Source organism: Trichomycterus rosablanca, chromosome 7 (genome assembly GCF_030014385.1).
Source record: "Trichomycterus rosablanca isolate fTriRos1 chromosome 7, fTriRos1.hap1, whole genome shotgun sequence".
Lineage (NCBI taxonomy): Eukaryota > Metazoa > Chordata > Actinopteri > Siluriformes > Trichomycteridae > Trichomycterus > Trichomycterus rosablanca.
This window is the reverse complement of record NC_085994.1, coordinates 35,811,162-35,833,039: the sequence shown is the minus strand read 5'-3', so window position 1 is coordinate 35,833,039 and position 21,878 is coordinate 35,811,162. Positions and strand designations below refer to the sequence as shown.

The following is a 21,878-nucleotide window of genomic DNA, read 5'->3' as shown; positions in this document are numbered from 1 at the left end:
TTTACAAACTCATCACACTACCGTACGACTTCATGAACCTTCAACAAATACCTGAAAAGAACTTCATTTTAATATGCCAACTCAAATGAAAAGTCAGTGGGAAGTTTGGTATGTTCTCCATGCATGGATTTGCTTTACTCCCACCATAAAAATGCAGAAGTTGACTTGGCAGTTTTACTAAAAATGCAGAACTTTTACATGACTCTTGAATATGAGCATGGTTATGATGTCTCCTGAGTGTATTTCCCTCTTGTATCTGGTGGTTCCAGGTCATGCAGGGTCCACTGTGACCCTGACTAAAAGTAACTTTTGATACAAAGAGTCACAATACACAATATTGTTCTTGTGTAATTTGTGTCAGCAGGCAGAATGAAACTGCTGTGACTGAGATGGACCTAACGACAACGAGCGGCATGCAAATTAGAAAGCAATCAGAGAATCAGTTCATAATCCTACATGCAAAATTGCCTCTCACTTTCGGTGGACGTCATGCCCTGCATTTGAACCCAGCTCCAAGCACAGTTACACACACACACACACACACACACACACACACACACTAACACAGTCAATCGGTCATCACGTCAAGGACCTCTCTTTACAGATTTGCATGTGTTAAATGATCCACTGACTAATCCATTTCTTTGGTAATCCTTTCAGAATTGAAAACATGATTGCAGTTTATCTGTCTCTAATTGATTCTTCATGCAAAAGCCTTACAATCCAACTATTTGACCTTAGCACTAGTTGGCACCCACTTAAAAGTGACTCAAAGAGCCAATTCGTTTGCGACTAGCACATCACTACTTCGCACAGGGCATGAACTCCCCAATGAGCACAGTAGCGACATGCACACTGCTTTAAAGCCAGTAAAGCACAAAACTTTAACATTCTTAAAGCAGTCTAATAGTTAAGCTAATAGATACGGCTCTACTAAATTCACAGGAAAATGTGCTCAATTTCCTTGACCTTGTTTTCTAAAATCACAGGTTTCACAGATTTTTAAAGAAAAGTGACACATTTCTCGGCAGTCATTAAATAACACTTATAAATGACTGAATGATGTCTGTGTTTTAACATTTTGACATTTGTTTCATTCCACTGAATCCATATGGTTTGATTTTTTTTACATACTTTAAAATGAGCATTAAAATTTGGCTCACCTGTTCCACAGCAGTTTAGAGATTTTTTTTTGTTTCAGATCTTTGTATGAACCTGTCTGACTGACCCAGATTAGCCAAATTCAAAAAATGTGACAGCAAAACGACATTTCTGATGCCATCTGGGCCAAAGCAATCAGAGCACAGAGTTATTACACATATCAGCACACACCAGCACACACATATCAGATATCAAGTAGAAGTGAACGGAGCTTTGGTTCATGTGTAGATTAGCAAATAGTTTGTGAACCCTTTGAAAGAACTTGGATTTTAACATCTGTTACTTAGATAAACTGCGTCCTCTTTCAAGTTCTAATGAAGAAAAATAAACAGGATGTAAATGGTGGGGCTAATGACTTCTATATGACCTCTGAAGTCAAAAACAGATGGACGTGCCCAATTTTATGAAAATGACATGCAAAGCCTAGATGTTCTGTTTTCAAAAAAAGATTCAGAACTGTTTGAAACTGTTCTTGTTCTTGATAGGTGTAAGCATCCAGAAAGGCTTTTACCAAGAGCACAACGTGCACTTCTAATGGGGGTGAGAAGAATGCAAGATCAAAAGACCAGACCTAATCATTTGTGTCATAAGAAAGACATTTCTGTTTTATTCGTTTTGGCAGAGCGTGTTTGTCCATTATTACAAATATGTCTTTTTGTAAACAATCCAGTCAGGATTCACAAACTTTTTCTCTGCCTCTGTACCAGCTGAATATGTTTCTAAAGGTTCTTTTTTCAGAATGATGCAAATTAGCCAAGCTTGCAATTAAATATCATCTTAAAAATTGCTTTCTTTCCAAAGATCTACTATTACTCAGTGTGACAAACCATCACGCCAAACATCATTTCCTTTCCTTCACGGCTAATCTGCATGCAAATGACACCATTGTAGCGAACATAAGGCTCATTGTGTGGAGGGTAATTACAATCGATCAGATTTACTAAAACTGTGATGCTTCTTGCCTGGGCTGGATTATCATAGGTGCTGAAACAAAAGTGCTATTCAGTGAGAACCGGCTAAAAAGTGGAGAAAATGAGCATCGCTGTTGGATGATGGCAGCCTGCGAATGTTTCTTTGCCAAAGTAAGTCAATGCTTAGCAAATCATTAAGCAAATTATTACAGGGAAGCGGCCCATCGACCATTATAATTTTACAATTGTGAGTGGTTGGCAGATGTTTGAATGATGTAATATCAGTAATTGGAAGCAAAACACTTGTTTATAATGCTTGTCCATGTAAATGTGCAAAAATTCACAGTTTTGCCATCTAAAACCCTATTGACCAACCAGCAAGACATTATTTTGTATAACAACAAATCTGAAGAAAGATACACTTTTTACTGTACTAAACATGTGTACTATTTTTGAAATTCTGAATAATTAAAATATATATATATATATATATACATGCACATCCCTAACCTCAACCCTGACAAACATCTTTGGGATAAGAGCATCTTTTCTGAGCACACATTCCCACAGACACTGTCTAAAACCTTGTTGAAAATATTCTAGAAGAGTGGAAGCTGTTATAGCTGCATGAGCAGGGAGGTTATGCTTTTAATAAGCGTTCAGTAATATCCCTCGGGATAAATAAAGAATCTGTCTGTCTGTCTATCTCTTTATAAATCTGATAATTGTACCTTAAACATGTAAAACTTGACCTGACCATGAGCTTGCTGGACTTGCCATTCCAAAAACATGGGCAGTGATACTGAGTAACCCTCCTGTCCATGCAACTATAACAGCTTCAACTCTAGGATGTTATCAACAAGGTTTTAGAGAGTGTCTGTGGGAATGTGTGCGGAGGTATTTATCAGAATTGAGGTGAGGAATCTGTGCAGGCCACTAGGTTTTCACCACATCAAACTCATCAAACCATGTCTTAATGGACTTTACTTTGTCCACTGGTGCACAATCATTTATTTTACATAGTTTGCCATACAATTAAAATAATTGCATGTAAGTACTGAAATCCTTCATAGCACTGAAAGTGTTTTAGTTAATTATTCACTATAGGAGTTAATTCACTTCAAATAACAAAACAGCATTTTTGATCATCAAGAGAGAACGTATACACAGTATTTATAAGTTACTATACACATATACTACACATAAGATACTATACACAGTAAATTCAGAGTATTCTAGTAAATTCATATAATAAATTTTTCATTTTTTTGCCCCTACATGCTACAAGTCTTGTCTGAATAGAAAGCATTAAGATTTATTATTGCAATTTCAGGTTAAAAATTATAAAAATCCTGCAAAATGGGTGTAATTATGCTGTATTCGTCTATACGGGACAAATTAGCATTAAATGAACTTTCATCAACCCTATTTCTCATTTTAGAGTTGGGGTGGGGAACCTTTTTTTGCAGTTGCAGTTTGAACGGTACTGGCTCTGTGCCTCTGGTAATTTGCACTGTAGGGAATCCATTAAAACTGTTGCCCACTTCACACTGCGAGCAATCACTGTCCCTGTGTATTGGTACTGCCAACTACTCGTTATTAATTTCCTTTTACTAAAAGTCACCAGCTAAAACACTATTCAGTTTATAAGTATATAAACATGTACGAAAACTAACAGATGAACATTGTGGCGAAACACTTACTGACTTTACTCATCTGTTGCTCTGTACACAGTGTCACCCCCAATTATAAAAGACTGTTATAGATCCCCCACTGACTATATACGGTAAGTGATGGGTTATAGTCAGTGCTGCAATGACACTAACATGGTAATGACATAGTAGTGTGTGTTGTTCTGGTATGATAACAGGTGCAGCAGTGTTGTTGGGATTTTCAAATGACATTCAAACTCACAGTCCTCCTAATTAGGAACACATACCATGTGAGCTCTCGTTATAGAAAAATGAGTAAAATTAGAGACTAGAGCTATTTTCTTTTATCTTATATGAACTGACCAATCGACCAAGAAACATATTTTTTTTTAAAATCAGACAAGTACTAGAAAAGGTTTACAAACATAAACATATTTACTGTTTGGGCATTATTTAGGACATTTAAACCTCATATTTTAGAAGAAAATTACACATTTCAAATCCCCAAATCTGCAATTAGATTGCAAGTCTAAGCTGTGACCACAAATGGACGTGACTGGACTTCATTAGACACTAATGGAACTTTGACTTAAACAAAGTGCTATAATCTGATAAAACTAAATAGAGCTTGTTTGGCAACAAACACTTAAGGTGCATTTGGTGTTTGAAAAATAGTGCAGAAAAGATACTATTCTCTGCTGTTAATTAGGTTGTAAATAAAATTATAAATGGACATGTGGGCAAGCCGTAGCCTAGTGGTTAGGGTACTGGACTAGTAACTAGAAGGTTGCTGGTTCAAGCCCCACCACTGCCAGGTTGCTGCTGTTGGGCCCTTGAGCAAGGCCCTTAACCCTCAATTGCTCAGATTGTATACTGTAATATTACTGTAAGTCGCTTTGGATAAAGGCATCTGCTAAATGCTAAAAATGTCAAACGTAAATGTAAACATGTTCCACTCACTAACGTTGCGTAATGAGGGCCAGTGATAGCTCAGTGGTTAAGGTACTGGACTAGTAAACAGAAGGTTGCCGGTTCAAGCCCCGCCACCACCAAGTTGCCACTGTTGGGTCCCTGAGCAAGGCCCTTAACCCTCAATTGCTCATTGTGTAAGTCGCTTTGGATAAAAGCGTCTGCTAAATGCTGAAAATGTAAATGTAATGTTAGGAACTGTTAGTGCTTCCATCATTGTTAATATGGCAGGAATGTTTTAGAATGCCCCTCATCCTTCCCATCTCAAAAGATTTGGTCCACCACAGTGTTCAGTTCATGGCTAGGTCATGGACTAGGATCTGTATTGTTTTGTGCTGCTCTTCCCTAAAGGCCCTGGAACTATGGCATTAATTAACGAGACACTGAAATAAAAAGTCGGTTTAGAAGTTAAATTTGGGTTGTGGTTTAGGATTTTGCTTGACAATAATAATCCAGAACCTACATCCTAATTCATTACAGTGTTTGATGGACATAAAACAAAACTTTTGCTATGACCATTAATCCCCTAAACTGAAATACCACTGAAAAGCAGTCAGGGTGAGTTATAAAGAGAAGTCCATTAAAGAGGATCAAAGAGCCTGAAGGATCTGGGGACTTTCTGTATTGAGGGGTGCTTTCATATTTTTCAATTTGAATTAACCAATGTCAAGTCTTACAGGAGAAGACTAAAAGTATGGACTTTTAAAAAAAAAATATGATTCTTTTAATGGATAACAGCACAATCCCATTTTACCGTGTGTGTGCGTGTGTGTGCATGTTTTAATAAAAATGTCTTTGTTGAGGCAGTGGCTGGACAATTTACTTAAGGGGGACAGTGGAACAATAATCTGTGCGCCATTACTCCCAAAGTGTATAACACGTCAGGTCACCGACGTGCGTGAATAGCCGCACGATGGCGTGGTACCGATGTTGCCAGGTTGGTTGCTTTTGCGTATTTTTGGTTTGATATATAAAATTTACACTTGTATGCTAGGGACACCCACAGACAAATAAATGATTTGGTCAAGTACCCCAAAACCACTGAACCACCACTGCCCAGTAGACCTGATGAAGTAAGAAAAAAAGAAAGCAGCTTACGAATGATCTGAAAATAAAGCTATTAAAATAAAGCAAAGCAACTCAAAAATACCTGTGAAATAGATGTGATTTGTAAATCTAAAGTAACTGTGCATTAATATCTGCAGGAAGATGCTTGTTTTCTCTTAAAAATCAACAGACTGTGTCAGACCAAAGATGCTCAAACTTGTGCTTATAACTGTCAGCGAGCTCCACATACAGTACTGGACCAGTTGCTGGATTTAAACGTATCTTCGCAATCTGGCATCCTTTGCTTGCCTGTTCAGTCTATGACATTAAGAGTTGCTCAGCTGATTTATCGCAAGCATTAAGCGCGGGTTTATCTTTGAGGCCGAGACCAATGCCAGTGTTTCGCCGACAATGAAACCTCTGTTGATGTCGGATGGTTCATCAAAATGCCAGGGTGATAAAATTTGAATGAGTTTAAATGGTGTTTTTCAAAGAGGCGCAATGACAACACAAAGTGCGCAGCGCATTTGACTAAAACGCGCACAGTGTGTTCGCGCTGTTCTTATACATATAATCAGGGGATTAAGCCGTAAATCAAACAAAATCGGTTAAGGAAATGCAGCGTCGCTCATTTGCAAAACATAATAATGTAATGGGCTTTAGGTTTCAAACAGGGATGAGAGAATGACATGGTATGTCTTTAATAACATATCCAAAAAGAAAAAGAAATGTTTTTCAAATAAATAGCAAACGCATTTACACATCTGCTACAATATTATAATATATTGGTCATTTACTAATTCATTTTTTATTTAATACTTTATTCTTGTTGCACTGTGTCCAGGGCCATCTGGAAACTCTGGGCGCAGGTTTAGGAATTTGCTCTGGACAGGGCGCAGAGCAACACACTGCATGTCTTTATAAGGTGAGAAAACAGTAAAATGGGGAGAACATGCCACTTTTCACAGACAGAGACTGGAAGCAAGAATTAAATTTAGGTCTCCAGAACATATGTTGCTGCGTGGCACCATTTTATTAATATTTGATATAAATTAGTAATCAGTGGTGGTACAGCAGATAAACAGGTCCATGGGTGCCATGCTTGAATCTAGTCACTGTCTGGAATTTGTGCATGTTCTTTGAGTCCCAAAATGTGGCAGTAGGTGGATTGGCTGTTCTTCTCTTAGTGGCCGAGGCTATAGTAAACTGCTCCTTTGAACTGTGTGTGGCCGCTGACCGATCGTTTCGCTGACCAGTAGCAGATAACTGCAGCAGAGCCCCAAAAAAGCCTTGACAAACACAAAAATTAACTTTGTGGCTATACAATTACTGACTGTAGCCCATCTGTATACTGTATCACCCCCTTATAAATTAAAAGGCAGCCCTTGAGACCCCTACTGACCAGATGTTATTTGGGTGGAACCATTCTCATTAATTCACAGTTTTTAACTGTTATGAGTATAGCAGGTGCAGCAATGTTGGGATCATTAAACGTCTCATTGTAAATTCTGGAAGAAGAATAGTGAACTGTGTAAAACAGAAAGAGCCCATTAAGAAAAGGAAGATTAACAAACATTGTGCATGAGAAAATAGTGCTCTAACAGTTCTAATAAGGTTTTAACTGTCCCTAATAAAGAAGCTAAATCCCAACAACACTGTTGCACCAGATACACTCATACCAGAACAACACACACTACTAAGTCATTAACATGTGTCATTGCTGAGCTGAGAACCACCCAAACCACCTCACCCAAACATCATCTGATCAGTAGGGACCACATCACCTATGGAGGTTACTTTCATTGTAGGATGTTATTTGTTGACATTTAACACAACTATTTCCATTATGCTTAGTGCCAAACTGTATTACAAGGGTATTAATTCTTCATTATTCAACTGGATTCTAAACTTTCAGACAATCCCCAATCCGTCAAACTGAGTACCCACCTTTCCTCTATAGTGAAATTGAATATTAGCACTCCTGTGTTCATGCTGTCATTAATCCCATCATTTACTTTGCAGAAGACACAAGTGACTGGGCTGAGTACTGACAAGACAGCCTACAGTGCAGAAGCAGACAATCTGTTGAGATGGTGCATCCAGAACAATCTGACCCTCCACACACTGAGGAGAGTGTGAGCAATCCTTTGTTGTATACACTTCAGATGATCTCTCATTAGGTGCCAACACATCATCACTTGTAAAAAAAGTCCAGACAAACATCTGTTTTTTTCTGAGAGAACTTAGCAAAAGGAAACTGCTGGTGACCTACCGCAGCATCACGGAAAGCATCCTGACAAACTATGTTGCAGTGTGGTATGGCAGTTGAACAACTGATACAGAGGATCAGAAGCAGCACGCCATTTGCCAACTTTATACAGCATCTACTTAGAGCATTGCCTACGGAAATCCATTAACATTTGCAAAGACCCCTGTCACCTTTGTTCTCCCATTTTTACATCTGGCAGGCACTACAGAACTATCTACTCCCACCTCCAGGCTGCAGACAGCTTCCTCCCAAGGGCCATCACCCTTCTAAACCAAGCTTTTACACTTCCATATTTTAATTTAACTTAACTGGACTCTATTTCACACCTTCAACTACATTAGGTCTCTTTACCGCATAAGTTTTGCACTACTATTGTATTTTTGTGTAGGTCTGCTCATTGTAAAGCAAGAAGGGTTGTCAGAACATAATCTGTTGATCCAAGTTGTAGGGCAAGTCGTAGCCTAGTGGTTAAGGTACTGGACTAGTAATTAGAAGGTCGCTGGTTCAAGCCTCACCACTGCCAGTTTGCCACTGTTGGGCCCTTGATCAAGGCCCTTAACCCTCAATTGCTCAGACTATACTGTAACTGTAATGTAAGTCGCTTTGGATAAAAGGCGTCTGCTAAATGCCAAAAATGTAAATGTAATTAAACCCACAGGATACACAACTCCAATTTTTTTCCACAAGTTGATATAGAAGGTAAACACAATGTTATGTTGTGACTAAACTGAAGGTATCATATTAGCAATGTTGTATGTAAGTGTTATTTAAGGATGGCACCGACCCATTCACATGCAGTTTAAATAGGTTGCATGATTGTTTTGTACATGTATATGATTTATGATATATGATTTAATCTAAAGACAATGCAATACTTAAACCATTATTGATTAATCTAGCAAATGCACTGCTTAGTTGTGGAGTAATTAGATTTATGCAAACTGAGGATGCAACAAGAACTTTAACTAAAACAACACAGGTTGCAACTGACGCCTGAAATAAACCGACAAACCGTTTGCACGAGATGATTTTACGACCCAGTCCAGAGACCAGGAAAGCTCAATCGCATCCTGCTTTAGATTTCCACGGCTTTATGACACACACGAGAAGGGTGCGTCGCTTAACTACGTTGGAGAGGACAAAAGTTTCTGATGTGCATTTTAATACCGGCTTTTGATTGGACCTGTGATGCGCGTGCATGATGGCTATATAAAGGGCGACCTGCGCTCCTGTCATGCACATGAGAAAATTGGCGAACGAGGAGAGGATCTGCACACACACACACACACACACACACACACATCTCCATACACACATTCACATTCACACATAGCCTTTCTTGATGATTGCGAGCTGCACGACACGAATTTGGTCAGCGATTTTCATCTGCCACGGCACAGATCTGCACAACCCTAGAGGAGATCAAGAATTTGTTAGAATACACCCGTGCATTTTCTATAAATCAGCTGATACCGCGCAGATCTGCACAATTCCGCACGGAGGCACAGGAGACCAAACAGCTTTACTGCTAATAAACCACCGGCTGTAAATTCAGGAAACCCAGAGAGATGCCAAAAAGGAGCGGACTTTTGCTGATGCTCGGGGTGATGCTGGTTGCATCGGCGCACGAGCTGGACGTGAACGAGTCGTACTCGCCGCGGAGAGCGCGCGCCTCCGCCAACAGCCCCGGCAAGTAGCCGCATCCCCATCATTCTCCTGCTTGCTCTTCTGCACATTCACGATCTCAAGGCTGTCATAAGGCATCGGCTATCATTTCTATCAATGCATGCTATGGTTTATGCAGTCAGGGTTGCCAGATTGAGAAAAGGGAATTGCATATATAGTTTATACAAAATTAATTGTAGTTCAGACACATCTATTTGCAATTATGCATCAGTTAGCCAAAAGCGTTCAGTCAAAGCTCGAAGCCGACACTTAGTGGTCCATTAATTGCTTAATGGTTGAACTTCATCAGTGATTTAGCAGCGCCAGGGGGTTCAGATGTAGCATGCATGCTATAGATGCTAGATACCGGCATCTACCGGCATTGAGCAACAGTGAGCATGTGACACTATTGTGCACAATTCAACAAATCAGTTAATTCCTATACTCATTATCTGATAGCTTCTAAAAAGGGATTTTCAATGTTTTCTTTGAATGGTGATTGATTCGGAACTCACCTCTTCATGAATTTAAGTTCTTTTACCATTATTGTTAGGTTTTTTTTAAACCTATTTTTTTTCTGGGTGAAAATACATCCTGGCTCTGTACTGGAGTGGAAAGTTTGATAATGCCATTTAACGTTGAGACATGGTGTCCTAATTTCTTGTAAGGTTTTAATTTACTGCATTTGGTGCCTATCTGTGCCCATATTAATAGGTCTAGCTTGACTGCACACAAAAAGGACATTAAACAGGGGTCTCTTGCCAGGTTCAGAATAGTAAAAACTATCGATGGTGCTTCCTTCCAATGCAGCATCTGTATTTTAAGGACTTTGACAAAGAAAAAGGATGGAATTTATTGTCCCCACAATAATGACAAGCTGTCCCAGTCCCAGTTCAGTTCTGTTCAATGTTGACTGGATTCTTGGCTTGTAAAATCACCCAGACACCTTTTGTAGATGTCAGAGAAGCACTGATGACTATTGGTTAGCAGTGGCTTTCCTCTTTTTACCTGTGGTGTATCCCTTCTCTTTTATATAGTGAAGTGATCAACATTAACCTTAGCTGAGACCAAAGTCGTCTGTTTTTTTAAGTTTTTGTAAAGGATCCATTGGATTGTGATGAGTTGTCTTTAAACTCTTTAGCAACTTTTATCTATTGACAGTGAATGTAAAGGCTGTAATGTTTATTCTCAGCCTAAACACAAAACATTGACTGTTTTTACCATTTCAGGACCAATTTCCCAGTGTTTAAATACATGCTTAAAATCGTTCTTTAAATTGTGTTCTGTTGGAGTTTTGTTGAAGCTTTTACATATTTCTACTAGAAGAACTATGAAACCCTATCTCTGCACTTTGAAGTGGTTCTGTAAAGTCCTAAACATTTCTTGTGACAACCCACAGTTAAAAAATGTTCTAAACAATGAAGGTTTAAAAACTCTTTCTAGAGACATATTTACATTTACATTTTCAGCATTTAGCAGACGCTTTTATCCAAAGCTACTTACACAATGAGCAATTGAGGGTTAAGGGCCTTGCTCAGGGACCCAACAGTGGCAACTTGGTGGTGGTGGGGCTTGAACCGGCAACCTTCTGTTTACTAGTCCAGTACCTTAACCACTGAGCTATCACTGGCCCAATATTTACAAGGTTCTACATATATTCTATAGCAGTTTCTCTTTGGGAGGGTCATACAAACAAACCAAACAGATGCTGGATGGGATCCCTAAAAGTGTCTAAGGATGCCTTTGTGTTCAATGATTAGTCAGTGAGCTCTGATGTCATGAATGATCCAGCAGCCAGTTTCTACACATCCACATGCGATGAATGTCACGGTTTGGAATGTGCGCTAGGGTGCATCCAAATTCAAACACCACACACTTAAGACTTACTTGCAATAGCAGAACATACCCTAAAAGTTTTTTAACTTTGTTACTTTGATACATGCAATACTTGTCTGCACAGCTATGTCTTCCCTGGCTTACCTAGAGGAGCACTCAAGTGAGGGTGGAAATGCCCACCTATACCTAGCTGCCCTCACATACCTCTAATCTCGAGAATGATTATGCTGACATTAATGTGTTTACTCTACTTGGTATTGAAGTGGAAATGTCAAAATTTGCCAGTAAGCTTTTTACAGCAACATTTTTTACTCCAAGTGTTGGCGATTTTACATAGGATTAGCATTATATTGTGCCAGCGTGTCTTTGAGTGGGCTTTGCTAAAGGTGGCCAGGTCAGGCACACAGAGTGAATGGGATTAACTGGCCTAAGCTGAGATAGTGTGAAGTTTCTTGGAATTCCCAAGGACTAGCAGGGGGACACCACCAATCAAGAAAAGGAATAGACGTACACTAATGTGTTTACTTTGGGTAAAACAGTGGTACATTCCCCTAGCTGGCTGGAATAGGTTTTGCGACTTCATGGGTCTTTGTCTGGAGAAACTTGCATGATTAGGGTCAAAGACATGTGAATTACTAATGAAGGTTTTGCTCCTTATAACTAATACCTTCCTGCAAGTGCATATCCACGATTTTCCTGGCAACACAATGAGGGCTGCCATGACACCTCCCTATTTCCGTTTGCCGGTTTTTCGTTTCCGGTCGCGTTAGATTTGCTGTAGTACTAACTACAACATTACTAAACTACTTTTGGTAAGGACTGCATGGTTCAAATATGAGCTCGGGCTCGACGTGTGTCGCTCTCGGGTGCCACAACAACTCAAAGAAATTGAAGCTGTTATTGGAAAGTTCGTGCTTTGAACACCAGCGGATTTGTAAACATTGTCCGTGCGCTGCGCCTTACGCGTTACATTCCATAATAATATAATAATAATCATATTAATTATATTAATAATATAATAATATTTATTAATTAAATAATAATAAAAAATTTATAATATCGTATAATGCAGTTTCACTTTGTATAGTCCAAAATTTTAGAGAGCGTTGCAGAAATTGGACAAATAACATTTAAATCCGGACACCCAGACAGACACGGCTTGTGCAAGTGAATACTGAACGGGTGTAAATACCCTGTTTGTTGTTCCCAGTTCATTGTTTTAGTAAATTAAACAACGCAACGCGTTTTATTCTGCCCCTTCAGCTCCCCTTTCCTGCTTTACATCCACTCATGAACCAATATAAGTATACACTGTTGTAGAAGTAAAAACAATCAACAAATCAGTCGTGATACATTGTTTATTATTTCCAGTGTTTCACAGCTATTAGAATGTTCCTCGGTTCATCCCTACCTTCCACAACTTCCCTAACCCTGCAATGCACGAGTAACCCACCGTCTCGACTACTCCACTCTCCCTCAGCATTACCCACGCCTGATGTTTACCTTCAGCAATTCCTACGCATGTAAGCCTCTGTGCTTTTATAGTTCTGTAGCTCCTCACCGTCTACAGCTTCGGAAAAGACGAAATGGTTCACTTATATCAATATAGCTAACCTCATGTCATCTACCCACTCTGTAAGCGTGGAAGGGTGGAGCACTGTCAGAACACGGTCACCACAGCTTCTTAAAATGTCCTTACTGTCAAGTGCTAGGAATTAAGAAAGGACTCCGTTTTAACTAAAACAAAACTGCTTTATTGTTCGGAGTATCAGCTTGCAGAGACGCAGAACATGCGAGTGAGCAGGGTGCGTTCCAACAACACACCGAGAGGAGGGAATAAGGGTACACAGTGCACTCGTCTAACAAAATGCATACATAGACAGTCGCTCTACACTTACTATTCAACCACCTAGCGTTTTTGGCCATGTATGTTAAAAAAAACCAGTTACGAATGACCACTACTTCTGTCGTTCAGAACGTAAACACTGTAACCGGAAGTCAAAAACCGGCTTCAGCTACGAATCACGGGAAAGGTCAAAGTTCAGGAAAATCGTGGATACATGAGATTAAATGAGTGATCATGATTGGTTCAAGCCTCCAGGGAGCTTCCTGGAAATCCCCAAGGACTGGAGTAGGGAATTGACCCCAATTAAGAAAATGTTTACACTGTTTAGTATAGGTATAATATTCTGAATTTCTAGCTATGTAACATTTGTCATCATTGTTAATATGTATTTATTTCTGCAAAGGCTTTTGTTTGAATATAGCATTGTATCATGTCTTTGGGTCTCTGTTTGGGTTAAACCTGTTCTCTAAAATCGCTGTTATCTCTGAGTTGACTTCAGCAAAGTTGCCAGTATTTTTGTCACCTTTTTTCCAAACGTCCTTTGCTTCCCCAGCACATGTACAGCTACTGAAAACGTGTGTCTATATTTGCTCACCACTAGTGTCAGACCTCAACCTGACAGTAGAAGTCATTGTTGCAGCAGCAAGAATGTGACACTCCATCCTCTTTCAGACACAGCCAACTGTGTCTGTGTAGTGCCCAACCCGGCCAGTGATACCACCAAGACTCGAACTAAGGTGTCCTTGCTCTAGAGGGCAACCACCAATGTCAAGAACACTGATGTGGCACTTACAATTTAGGCAGCTGGACAAGTCTCCTATTCGAACTAGCTTGTAAACTGAGACAGGATTCCATCCAAGCCTGCTCTAGATCCAACAGTGTCAGCTTGGTGACAGTATGATTTAAACCTTTAACCTTTCGATCAATAGAACAGTAACTACTCAAAAATAATTGTAGCATAGTTGTCTGTGTTTAATCTAAACACACTTCTGATATACAGCAACATTTTAAAACATCAAAGGTAATCTTCAATTTGGCAAGCTGGGATTAAAAAGGGTACTCGACAGGAAACAACAGGTGATGAGCAAACAGTAATTTGGGCAAAGTAAGGCAGGGCTTACATGATCCTACAATTCTGAGGCACTGTCCAAACAAAACTGGATACAAGTGTTTTCCCATGCCCATTTTTGCATTAAATTCAAATAAAATGCTATTTTATGCCACTTAACACTACAATATTTAGCTTTTGGAAACAAACCACCATTCTGGGTGAAGATTTATGAAACGTCTATTTCATAGTTTTCATGTGGAAAGGTGAAATGCACATGAACTTCAGCACATGCCATTATTGCTGTGTACATACTGACTAGGCAGATGACCATGCTATGTTTTTGTGGTTGCTAATTTAGCATTTTTAGCCTTTGCTAACATGTAAACATGTCTTTACTATATGTGCAGGTATTGGGGCAGAACCTGTCCTTAGTTTTTGTGTATGTGTTGGAGCAGTGGTGCCACAATGTGCTGCATAGAGGTGTTTAAACCGAAGCGTACGTATGTCTGTGGTGTCCTTCAGGTGTTTTACATTAAATGAGGACATATTGCCACCTACTGGGTTGGCATGCTTATGTCACCGTTTGTGGTGATGGGGCGATTCTTTCTACAATTTTACAATTTTAAAATCTTCCTATTCATATGGACACCGTCTACAACTAAGTTCTCAATAACAACAGATACAAGAAAAGACTCAACAGTGGCTCATTCTTTTACAGTGTTGGTTTCACTGACTATGAGTCAGCAAACATAAACCAGGGTCACTTTTGAACTGATGTCTTCAAAAAGTTTCTCAGTTTGATGTTTAGACGCGTATTAAATAGAAAAAGTAATTACTATGCAGTGAGGGAAGCTTGCCAGGCTGAATAATTGCGGATCTGTGTGTGGTGTGGGATATTCAGCTGAGCCCTGTCTCTACTCAGGAAAACCTTTGTGAGGGCTCCACTTTGTATTTGCATAACTTCCTGTTGTACTTAGTTGCTAAGGGAGACATGTACTGACTCAGTGTTTTATAGACAAAGAGACAGTGGTGCTACAGTAAGCACTCGAAGCTAAAATAGAGCAAACCGCCTTTGCACAGTTAACACATGCAGACGACAGAGCAAAGGGCACAATTCAGTCCCTGGGTTTCTTACTGCTGAAAGATGATAATTCTGAGACATTAATAATAGAGCATAAGTAAAGCCCATAACATAAACATGGGTATCAGTATCATCCTGTGGGTTGTACTATTACAGGTAGTATTTTAAGTGAAGTGGTAAAGAATGAAGTCTTTGACGAGAGTCTGCCAAGTCATGGGGTTTAATTTAAAGTCATGAACACTGATTGGTGAAATCCGAATAAAAGATCTGGAAGTTTGGCGTATAAAACACTCATTCCAACAAATCATTGCTAAAGTTTGGATAGAAAACTGTAATATCACCTGCCAACTTGACCACAGTGTTCAGTAAGTAGATAGAATACACTGTTGTAATGTTTTGCCAAGTACATGACAGTGAGACAGGGTGCCAAGACAAGAATACTCATTGTCTATTGATTTTTTCCCCCTACAGGCTCAAATTAGTCTTGATCTGTCACAACTCATCAGGGCACCCGCACCCATTATGTGTGAGTAAGCCCAGTTTTACTCACGTTTCCTTAGTCATAATACCAACAACCAAGACTGCAGGATTTCTGCAATCATACAATAAGAGCTCTATAAGGTATCAGATCCGTAATTCTCAGCTCACACTCGTGATTCACTTGGTGTGTCTACACTGAGATTTATCTGGGGAGCCCATCTAGTTCATAATGGTTTTCCCTGTAAGGTTCCACATGGGGGTCTAAAGATGGGATAATATCCCCTATGCTAACGTCATTCACCATGGGTGTTGATGCATCAGAAGGGTTAGTCACAGAGTTTCATTGAAACTAATGTTGGAGACGTAATACAGGACCAGCAAGTAAAATAAGACTTGGTTCATGCTTGGACGTATACATCTGAAATAATCCTTTCATAAAATTTTTAGCTCAAATGATTATGTCATACTCCCAAAGTGCTTTGAGCTGGTGCACACCAACAAAGACGGCTAAGCTAAGCAGTGGAACTAAGTCTGAGTCTGTGTTTCAAAGCAAAAAGCACATTTAATATTTAACTCATTTTACTACTACTAATGATACCAGTAGTACCAGTTGTAGCCAAGCGGTTAAGGTACTGGACTAGTAATCGGAAGGTCGCTGGTTCAAGCCCTATTACTGCCAGGTTGCCACTGTTGGGCCCCTGAGCAAGGCAATTAACTTTTAATTACTTAGCCAGTATACTGTCACAGTCACAGTCAGTCACTTTGGATAAAAGTGTCTGCTAAGTGCTGAAAATGTAAATGTAATGACCAAAAACAGACTTACTCTTGTATATACTTATACTTTTTATTTGCAATTGCATTATAAATGTATGTTTTTTATTAGATTTTATTTGTCAATAGGAGTGTGAATATGTGGTGAATATGCAGAGAACAGTAAATCAATGACAATCAATTGGCCACACCTTTGGACACAAATGTGAATAGTTTGGCCTAAAAACTAGAAACAAAACAAGAAAATCTTGAAGAAAACTGAAACTATTTGTCTTGATAGACTTACTTTGGTGAGAACTGAAGCAACTTTTAAAATAACTTAGCTTTGGTTACTTTTCATTGGATATACATTAGACGCCAGAGAAATAATCTCTTGTTGAGGGTGAGCCCTGATGAAGGAATCACTGTTGCTATAAAAAGCATCTGGAATGTGACGAATGAGAGAGGGCAATAGACCGACAATGCAAATTTTTACACATCACCATCACTATTTATTAGCTTTTTTTCTTCTTCCTATTTGTATTTTAAGTGAGTATGTTACCCATTTAATTAAACTTAAACTGAGATCAAAACCAAAGCACAAACTGGCCAAAGTGATGCAGAAGATTCTGGCTGTGGACATGAAAGTCACACTCTCTTGTATACACAGCTGCTTGCTAATAGCTAAAGTCAGGACCTAGCCAATTTATGGGCTGAAGCTTGAGCTTTGAGGCATCTGAGGCAAGATGCAGAGGGAAAAATGCACTGAATGCTACGTACAAGTCTGGCAAAGTTTCTCTCCTCTAGTGAGGCCAGATATTTAAAAAAATTAATTCAGATGGTTATTTAGTTTACTACTAACTCTCTAGTTTGAGCTAATAAATCAAAAGCATAGACATTGAAATGCCCTTTATGGAGAGTTCATCTGAGAGCTCGCCCAATAGGACAATAGGCATTCATTCAATATGCATATGGGGGCTTTTTGGTTGTCAGTAGTCTACCTTTTGCCAGAAGTGTTAACACATATTCTTATTCATATTCTTTCCTTTCTGGCATCTTTAATGTGGGGCGGCACAGCGACCCAATACACAGAGTGAGTCTGTATACTGAAGTGTTTATAGTTCCTGGCACTGGAGCCTTGTAGGTGGTTTTGGCACAGCGAGCTAAGTATTATTGTCTTGTCATATGTGAGCGTAATGGAAGCAGTGGGTGTTGTGCCAAAAGCGACAGTCAGCAGAACCCAATACCGTATGGCACACATCTCCTCACAACCAACCACCCCTCCCTACTCTATCCTTATGGGGGCAAATGCAGGGCACACAGCACCCAGGCGGCCTTAAAGCTCCAGTCAGGCCTGTAGTTGGTGTTTGCAGCTCTGTGTGTGACAAACGCACAATAAATAAATACATTTAAAAAAACACATAATTGCTAGTGATTGTGCTGGGAATGCATAATATAATTATTCATAATTATTCTACATTGTGCTCCAGTCTTCTATATTTAAGGTATCCAGTGGCTTGTCAAAAATGCTGTTATTTGTCATGTGAAATCTGTGCATAAAGAATTGAGCTTGGCCTTAGCAATGGCCTTAGGAATGGAAATTCACATTAGATTATCACTAATCATAGCAAACCTGCAGTGACTCAAGTTCACTCATGTTTTTTTTCACCTTGACAAAATGGCATTTAATAATCAGATGGAAATTCAGAGATGGACTAATAAAATGTGTTTCCCTGATCCTTATTCTTTAACAATGTGCATGTGTCATTTTGCTTTCTACATATTTTTTGATGTTCACTTATTGGGTTCCATCTAAGATTTACGGTTTCTAGTGATGTGATTTTACAACCTATGCATACACTAGTTTACTCGTTTATTAGTTATGTTTACCTTACAGAATGATTATGCATCAGCAACTTATGTTAAAGCACTAGACTAGTGACTGCAAGGTTGCTGTTTAAAACCCTACCACTCTCCCATTGCCACTGTTGGGTCATCAAGCAAGGCACGCAAACTCCAACTGTTTGTCACAATCAACGCTTTGAATTGAAGTGTTTGCAGATTGCCTAAAATGTAACACCCCTTCTATTTTTTCAATCCATGTGTTTAAGCCACACCACACATAACACATGTAATAAATCAGTAATATAAATGAATTTATATGCGCCCAACTTTGCAGCAACAGTTGAGGGGAGACTATTTCCTGTTCTAGCATGACTGTGCACAAATCAAGGTCTATAAAGACATGAAGAAAAGCTTGGTTTAAAAACTTCAGTGGCCTGCACAGAGCCCTGACCTCAGCCTCACTGAACAGTTTTGGACTGAACAGGCTTTTTTGATTAACATCAGTGCCCAGCCGTACAAATGCTCTTTTGACTGAATGAACACAAATTCCCATTCAGTCTTGTGAGAAGCCTTCTCAGAAGAGTGGCTGTTGTTATAGCTGAAAAGATCACATAGACGTTACTCTATTTTAATACCATTTGTTTTTGAAATGGGATGTCCAATGAGCTCATGGTCAGGTGTCCAAATACTTTTGGCCATATAGTGTAAGAACAGTTACAATATCAGCCCTTCTCTATTCAATTAATAAATAAAAAAGAATAACCATAAATAAAAAACACCTCTGCTTAAAACATTATTTGAGTGTGTGGATAGTGCGTGATGACCTGGATTGAGTTACTCTCAATGTCACTGATTCACAGGTTGAGGTTTGTCCACAAAGCTAACATCTTGGATGTGGACAGATCTTTTGTTTGGAGCATTGCTTGTGCATGCCTATAGAAATTACTGTTATGATTAACATGCCAACAGCAGATTGAATAATGTATTACATTATATTTCATATTTATGTGCTACTGTAGATATGTTTCATTTTTGTGAATTGTACACTTAGTGTTTGATTTAACTAATCTTTTAATCACGGTCACACATAAGCAATTTAAACCAGTTTATGGGTGACTATGATCATCATGAAGGCCTACAAAAAAATCTTATACCACAATTGTTGTCTTTTTTACAGCGGATGTGGCGCGATGTTTGAATAGTGCCCTCCAGGTGGGCTGTGGTGCCTTTGCTTGTCTTGAGAACTCCACATGTGACACAGATGGAATGCATGACATCTGCAAGTCGTTTCTCTACAGTGCTGCTAAATTTGACACTCAGGTTTGTATAAAAATGTGTGTTTGTATTTACACATTGTAGGTTTTTTCAGCCAGTATCCTGTCAGTATCAGTGCCAAATTTCATATACTTAGCAATGTCTATTACACAATTATTATTATGTTTATCATCAAGGAAATTACACAGCTAGCTGGCTAGCCTAGCATGCTTTTCTGCAAGAAAAAGACAATGAAGTTAAAGCGCTTAAAAGTCACCAATATTTTCATGTGTATTTTCCAGGGCAAGGCCTTCGTGAAGGAGAGCCTGAAGTGCATTGCTAACGGCATCACCTCCAAGGCCTTTCTTACAGTTCGCCGCTGTTCCACTTTCCAGAGGATGATCTGGGAAGTTCAGGAGGAGTGCTATAGCAAACTGGACATCTGCACTGTGGCCAGGTCAAACCCAGAGGCCATTGCAGAGGTGGCTCAACTGCCCAGCCATTTTCCTAACAAGTAAGTCCACTGACAGCTGCAAAAAGCTAATATCTTTTAGTTTGATTGTCTTTGTGCTGTGGCTAGACAGATAACCATATTCAGCATGGGCAATTAAGAGAAAAATATAAACTAATAAGCTTCAATACCTGTGGCCACACTACTGCCCAACTCAGCCTGTCCCAAAGTTATAGGCTACATGTTTAGCTGCAAGGTATGTACTGAACGGCATGTCATAATATTATCAAAACCACTACTGTGTTCAAATTTGGCATACTAATTACAACCATGACTTTTCTGAACTGCCTCATGTCCACCTAAACGATTCAGAAGCCTGTGCAGAAAGACGTTTGAACCAAACTTAATGTTTCCTTTAACTATGCTAATGTGTCTCCTGTCAGGTTTTACGGGAAATTGCTACAAAGTTTAATGGAATGTGACGAAGCAACTATCGACATGTTGAGGGTGAATCTACTAGCCCGGTTAGGGCCTGAAGTTGCCATGCTCTTCCAGCTTCTGCAGAGCAAACCTTGTCTGTCTGCTGCCGTCCCAACCGGAACAGAGACACGTGGAGGCTGGCACTGGTCTGGCAGTACCCACCCACACAAAAACCAGCCTCATTTACGCAACAGGGACGCAGCCCATCTCTTCAGCAAGAAACGCAACATGGACAACAGCTCTTAACCCTAAACCTGGTCCAAACTTAGACGTTGTGCACAATTTCGCAAGATGAAAACACATTACTAGTGGTTCATTCCTGATCACAATGTAGGAATACATTAATTCTGTTGAACTGGAAAAAAGGCATGCACCTATACAAAAATAGCTTGAATGTCAAATGTTTATCTGTTAAGCTTCAGATTTGTTCATCGTAAAAGTCTGAAATGTGAGGGAAATTCAGACTTGTTTACCAGCCAACTTTATAGTTAGGAATTGACTTAAGTGCACAGAAGGTCTTTTCCCTTACAAAGTCAGTGCAAAATCTAAAATAATTAAAAAAATGTACTATTTTCCTTAAAGTATCTAAAGAAAAAAAGAGAAAACAATAGCATCAATATAAAAGCATTTATATGAAAAAATATCTTAGTGAGGTTACAACAAAGAAAATGTGTGTGTATATACTGGATCTATTGTTAATGTGAAATAGTTGGCATGTGCTATAAATATGAGAGTGTACTATTTATTTATTAACAGATATTTGACTATTTTTAAATGTTCAATTGCCACTAGATCTTAAATTGCCACTAGCCTTTTTGTGAAAGCTCACCTGCTAAGTGGTGAAAGATATCTTTGGAAAAAAATCTATATTTGTGTAGGAATTTATTTTCAAAGACCAAAAAACTGAGACTCACTCGAGATGCCATATCTCACTGACCCTGTGTGCAGTAACTTAGGTAATACTACAGATTTAAAATAACAGATAAGTACAGATATAAAAGAATACTTATTTTTATACCAAAAAATGCTAGCCTATGTGTACCACAGCGCTTAAAGGCAACTGTTAAAAAAGATTTAAGATATACAATGTAAAGAATAAAGTCATAATATTTTAAGAAAAAAAAATCTCA

General features: G+C 39.0%; 2 protein-coding genes across 2 annotated transcripts in view; one reads left to right on the top strand and one right to left on the bottom strand.

Moving 5' to 3' along the window:
• Window positions 1-21,878, bottom strand: part of LOC134318408 (rho-related BTB domain-containing protein 2-like) — a 131,389-nt gene that overhangs the window by 84,470 nt on the left and 25,041 nt on the right. The gene's annotated exons all lie outside the window — the stretch shown is intronic.
• Window positions 9,578-20,994, top strand: stc1 (stanniocalcin 1). Its single transcript, XM_062998652.1, has 4 exons — window positions 9,578-9,698; window positions 19,741-19,883; window positions 20,120-20,331; window positions 20,712-20,994. The coding sequence occupies exons 1-4, from the start codon at window positions 9,578-9,580 to the stop codon at window positions 20,992-20,994; spliced, it is 759 nt and encodes a 252-aa protein (XP_062854722.1).